Below are 4,898 nucleotides of genomic sequence, written 5' to 3'. Positions count from 1 at the left end.
CCCTGAGGAACACCACTGTACACCTCCCTCCAGTCCGAACAATAACTTTTCAGCAGTTCTCTCTATTTCCTGTCACTTAGCCAATTCTGTATCCATGTTGCTACTGCCCCTTTTATTCCATGGGCCACAATCTTGAAGATAAGCCTACCATGTGGCACTTTATCAAGCAACTTTTGAAAGTCTATATGCACCACATCAACTGCATTGCCCTCATCTACCCTCTCTGTTACCACATCAAAAAACTCTATCAGGTAAGTTAAACACGATTTGCCTTTTACAAATCCGAGCTGGCATTCCCTAATCAATACATACTCATCCAAGTGACTGTTAATTCTGTGCTGGATTATCGTTTCTAAAAGTCTCCCCACTACTGACTGACTGGCCATGAGTTGCTGGGTTTATTTACACTAGGGTGTAACATTTCCAATTCTCCAGTCCTCTGGCACCAACCCCATATCGACGGATGATTGGAAGATTATGGCCCGTACTTCCTCAATTTCCACCCCTACTTCCCTCAGCAGCCAAGGATGCATCCCATCCTGACCGGGTGACTTATCTACTGTAATTACAGCTAGCCTTACTAGTATCCCTTCTATATCATCCCCTCTGCCTCCATGAGTAGATCACTTTTATGGTACCTAATCGGCCCCATCCCTCCTCTTACTACTCGTTTACAGTTTACATGCTGGTAGAAGACTTATGGATTCCCTTTTATATTGGCTGTCATTCTATTCTTGTACTCTCTCATTGCCCCTATAATTTCCTTTTTCACTTCCCCTCTAAACTTTCTATATTCTGCCTGATGTCCATCTTACACCCCATTTTTCCATTTCATCTTACTCACTATCTATTTTGTCATCCGGGGAACTCTGGCTTTAGTTGCCCTACATTTCTGCCTTGTGGGAATGTGCCTAGATTGTACACAAACCATTTCCTCTTTAAAGGCATCCAGAGTACAATTACCGTTTTCCCTGCCAATCTTTGATTCCAGTTTACCCGGGCCAGATCCGTTCTCATCCCATTGAAATTGGCCCTCCTCCAATTGAGTATTTTTACTTCAGAGTGGGTCTATGTCCTTTTCCATAGCCGTTCCAAACCTTATGATACTATGATCGCTGCTCCCTAAATGCTCTGCCACTGACACTTGCTCCACATGGCCCACCTCATTCCCTAGAACCAAGTCCAGCAATGCCTCTTTTCTCGTTGGGCCAGAAACCTACTGGTCAAGAAGGTTGTCCTGAACACATTTCAAAAATTCCAACCCCTCTTTGCCCCTTATATTATTATTGTTATCCCAGTCTATATTGGAATAGTTGGGATCTGGTGGGAGTTGGTGGTGAGCACCCCTGATGAGGTACAATAGCTCTGCACAGCTCAGGAGGAGATCTCAAAGACATTAACAGGAATATGCAAGATGAATCTGTTCCAATTATTGATGCAGCAGAACCTGGAAGTTCTAGTGATGCCAACATTAGCTTAGACACACCTCTTGGTGACATTGCTGAGATGGGGATTTATTCAATAACAATTGAAGTTAACCTTCTGGAATATAAGACATGTGTCCAATAGTTCTTTAAGATGAGAGGGTTGTCCTATGAGGAGAGATTGAGTAGAATGGGACTATACTGTCTGGAGTTTAGAAGAATGAGCGGTGATCTCATGGAAACATATAAGATTCTAAGAGTGCTTGACAGGGTAAATGCTGAGACGATGCTTTCTCTGGCTGGAGAGTCTAGAACTAGGGAACATAGTCTCAGGTCGAACATTTAAGACTGAGATGAGGAGGAATTTCTTCACTCAAAGGGTCATGAATATTTGGAATTCTCTACTCCAGAGGGCTGTAGATGCTCAGTCATTGAGTATATTCAAGAATGAGGTCGATAGGTTTTCAGACTCTAGGGGAATCAAGGGATGTGGAGATTGGGCAGTAAAGTGGAATTGAGGTCGATGATCAGCCATGATCTTATTGAATGGTGGAACAGGTTCGAGGGGCTAGATGGTCTACGCCTGCTCCTATTATTTATGTTCTAGCCCAAGTTTCTGCCACTTTAGCGAAACTGTCCAATTATTTAAAAAGTTTCTAGAAGCTCCAATGATTGACTGCTCAGAAATCTCTTGGTGTTTATCCATATTCCCATTGGGAATTCGGGGAGAGGTGTGAAATATGGAAACATCTGTCCAGATTGGAGCTTTCAACTTGTTCACTGAGAGCTACTTTCCAAAGGACAATATAACACAGAGGTGTCACCCCTGGCTCACTACTCAGCACCTCTCGCCTTTGAGTCAGAATGTTGTGGGAGGTCCTGAGGATGTGAAAGGCGTGACAGAAATGCAAGTTTTTTCTTTATGGTCAGAATCCTGAGCCTCTGGCCTGCACAATCTGGGCAACAAGTGGGTGGCCCTGGGTGACGTCATTGTGATTCCGAGGAGGTGCACCGACGTGGGCCCATTGATCAGGACCAGGCCGTGTTAGCCCGGGTCTCCATCTACTTTTACCTGATGACCTGGGTCTCAGGAGAGCGAATTAACGCGATCTCGTCCATTTATTTTTAATGTGCATCCGCTCTTCCTGTAAATGGGCTGCTGCATGGCCCGAATCCGGGGCTGGCCGTGACATTTTGGAGTGTTGGGAGTTGTGACATCACGCACAGCTGCTGGAATTATACAGCAAAGGAGGACATTCAGCCCATCATGCCAGTGCTGGCTCTTTGAAACAGCTATCCAATTAATCCCACTCCCCAGCTCTTTCCACACTGCCCAGCATTTTTTTCTTTTTCAAGTCTTTATCCAATTCCATTTTGAAAGTTACTATTGAATGTACTTCCACCACCCTTTCAGGCAGTGAATTCCAGATCATAACAACTCACTGCATTAAAAAATGATCATCTCCCTCTGGTTCTTTGGTCAATTATTTTAAATCTGTGTCCTCCGGTTACCGACCCTCCTGCCACTGGAAATAGCTTCTCCCTGTCTACTCTACCAAAACCCTTCATAATTCTGAACGCTTCTAATAAATCTCCCCTTAACCTTTTCTGTTCCAAGGAGAACAACCCCAGCTTCTCCAGTCTCTCCACTTAACCGAAGTCCCTCATCTCTGATACCACATTGGTAAATCTCTTTTGCACCCTCTCCAAGGCCTTGACATACTTTCTAACGTGTGGTGCCCAGAATTGGACACAACACTCCAGCGGAGGCCAAACCAGCGATTTATACAGGTTCAGCATCATTTCCTTGCTTTTAAGCTCAGTGCTTCCACTTATAAAGTCCAGGAAATGGGGAAGTTTGTCCGCGATGCCTCGTTTGCTGTCCCAATGGGGCCAGAGCTGGCCAGGAACACCCAGTGTGAAAGACGGCTCCCTCGCCGCTGGTCTGGAACATCGGGCCCCTGGTGGCCGAATATCCACACCATGGGAGTCGGTCTCTGAAGGACCACCTCTATAGTATAAAACCCCGCAGGGGAACCTCACTAAACACGGCAGAGCAGGTCCATCTTATACCGCGGCAGCGAAATTTCCACAAGGGCAGCTTTCGGCGTTTTAATTCCATGAGAACTTTCAGGTCATGCAGCAGCCCATTTACAGTTTTAACTCCATGAGCACTTCATAAGAAGCAAATAGATTAAAATGACAGGTAACCGGTGACTTTGCATTTCATCGGTTTAGGCAGAAAAGGTTAAGCCACAAACCCAGCTGGGGTTTCGCTGCTGCTTTTCCCGAATCAACGAGGAGTCTGTGGCTTTCTCTGATAATTAAAGCTCGAGTGGTGCGGGGTTTTTGTACAGGGTTTGTTTATCTGTTTCGCACTGTGTCTACCCAGCGAGCACAGTAATAAGTGGCCGCTTCCTCTGCTTTTACTTGGTCGATTGCTAGGTGGAATTCGGTGCCTTTACTCGTTCCCGCTTTAAACCTGTTATCAAATCCCGGATCCCGCGATGTTGTTTTCCCATTATAATAGAGTATTCTGGTGGGTGGCTGGCCGGGTTTGTGCTGGTACCAATGGATGGGATTACTGCTGTCGATCGATGCACCTTTTACTTCACAGAGGAATCTACCCGTTTTACCAGCTAAACTGGTAACCGATGGGTAAAGCTGTGTCAAGGTTTGGGCAAAACATCCGCCTGAAAAAAGAATACATACGGATAAAAGATCGGTGTGATAGAGGAGACTGAATAACAACATCTGAATAACGGATCAAAAACACATACAGGGCAACACTGTCAGCACAATGACCCAGTAATGCAGCGACATGTCGCTCTGTTCACTCCGCTACTGGATTATGAACGATTCACTCAACCAGATGGTGAGAATCTGAAAGGAAATGACTCGCTTCTCTCAACCCAATCAGTGAGACATTCCTTCCCGTTTTAAACCCGCCCCGCCCTCTCCTTTTCCCCTTTCTAGTCGCCCTGATCGATTACAGTATTTGCAACATTCTGTTGCGCGCCGTTTTATTCATGGGGGAATGAAGTGTTCGGTTTAACAGCGGCTCTCTGGAAAGTGCGAGCCTCCGAGTTAAAAAAAACAGTTTAAGGTGCGGTTGGTTGGCCATTGGGTGAAGTTATACTTTTGATTAACATGAGTGAGATAACTTTAATCTCATAATGCTTTCCCTTCACTTTCCCTTTCATCTTATCTTCCTCATTCGACATCCCTGGACCCACCTCACTGGGCTTCCGCACACCGCCATGTCATATTCCATGTATTGACCGTCTGATACTAGACCAGATTATCTCATCGGTTCGTGTCTCTTCTTGAGAACCAGCTTTCATTCCAGAAGGGAAACTAACTGCAAGAGATTCTGTGTACAATTCCGTTGTACTTTTGAAAATAGATTTAACCCTTTTTCTGTCCGTGTCTGTTAACAATCTTAGATGATGTCTCCTTCCGAAGACCCTATTT

General features: G+C 45.2%; 1 gene segment (V, D, J or C); it reads right to left on the bottom strand.

Moving 5' to 3' along the window:
• Positions 1–3,788: 3,788 nt before the first annotated feature.
• Positions 3,789–4,648, bottom strand: LOC137308738 (Ig kappa chain V region 3381-like). The segment is given in 2 exon segments: positions 3,789–4,117; positions 4,564–4,648. Coding segments are annotated over 2 exon segments (414 nt in total).
• Between the last annotated feature and the right edge of the window lie 250 nt (positions 4,649–4,898).

Source organism: Heptranchias perlo, chromosome 3 (assembly GCF_035084215.1).
Source record: "Heptranchias perlo isolate sHepPer1 chromosome 3, sHepPer1.hap1, whole genome shotgun sequence".
NCBI lineage: Eukaryota > Metazoa > Chordata > Chondrichthyes > Hexanchiformes > Hexanchidae > Heptranchias > Heptranchias perlo.
This window is presented reverse-complemented; position numbering and strand designations above follow the sequence as displayed.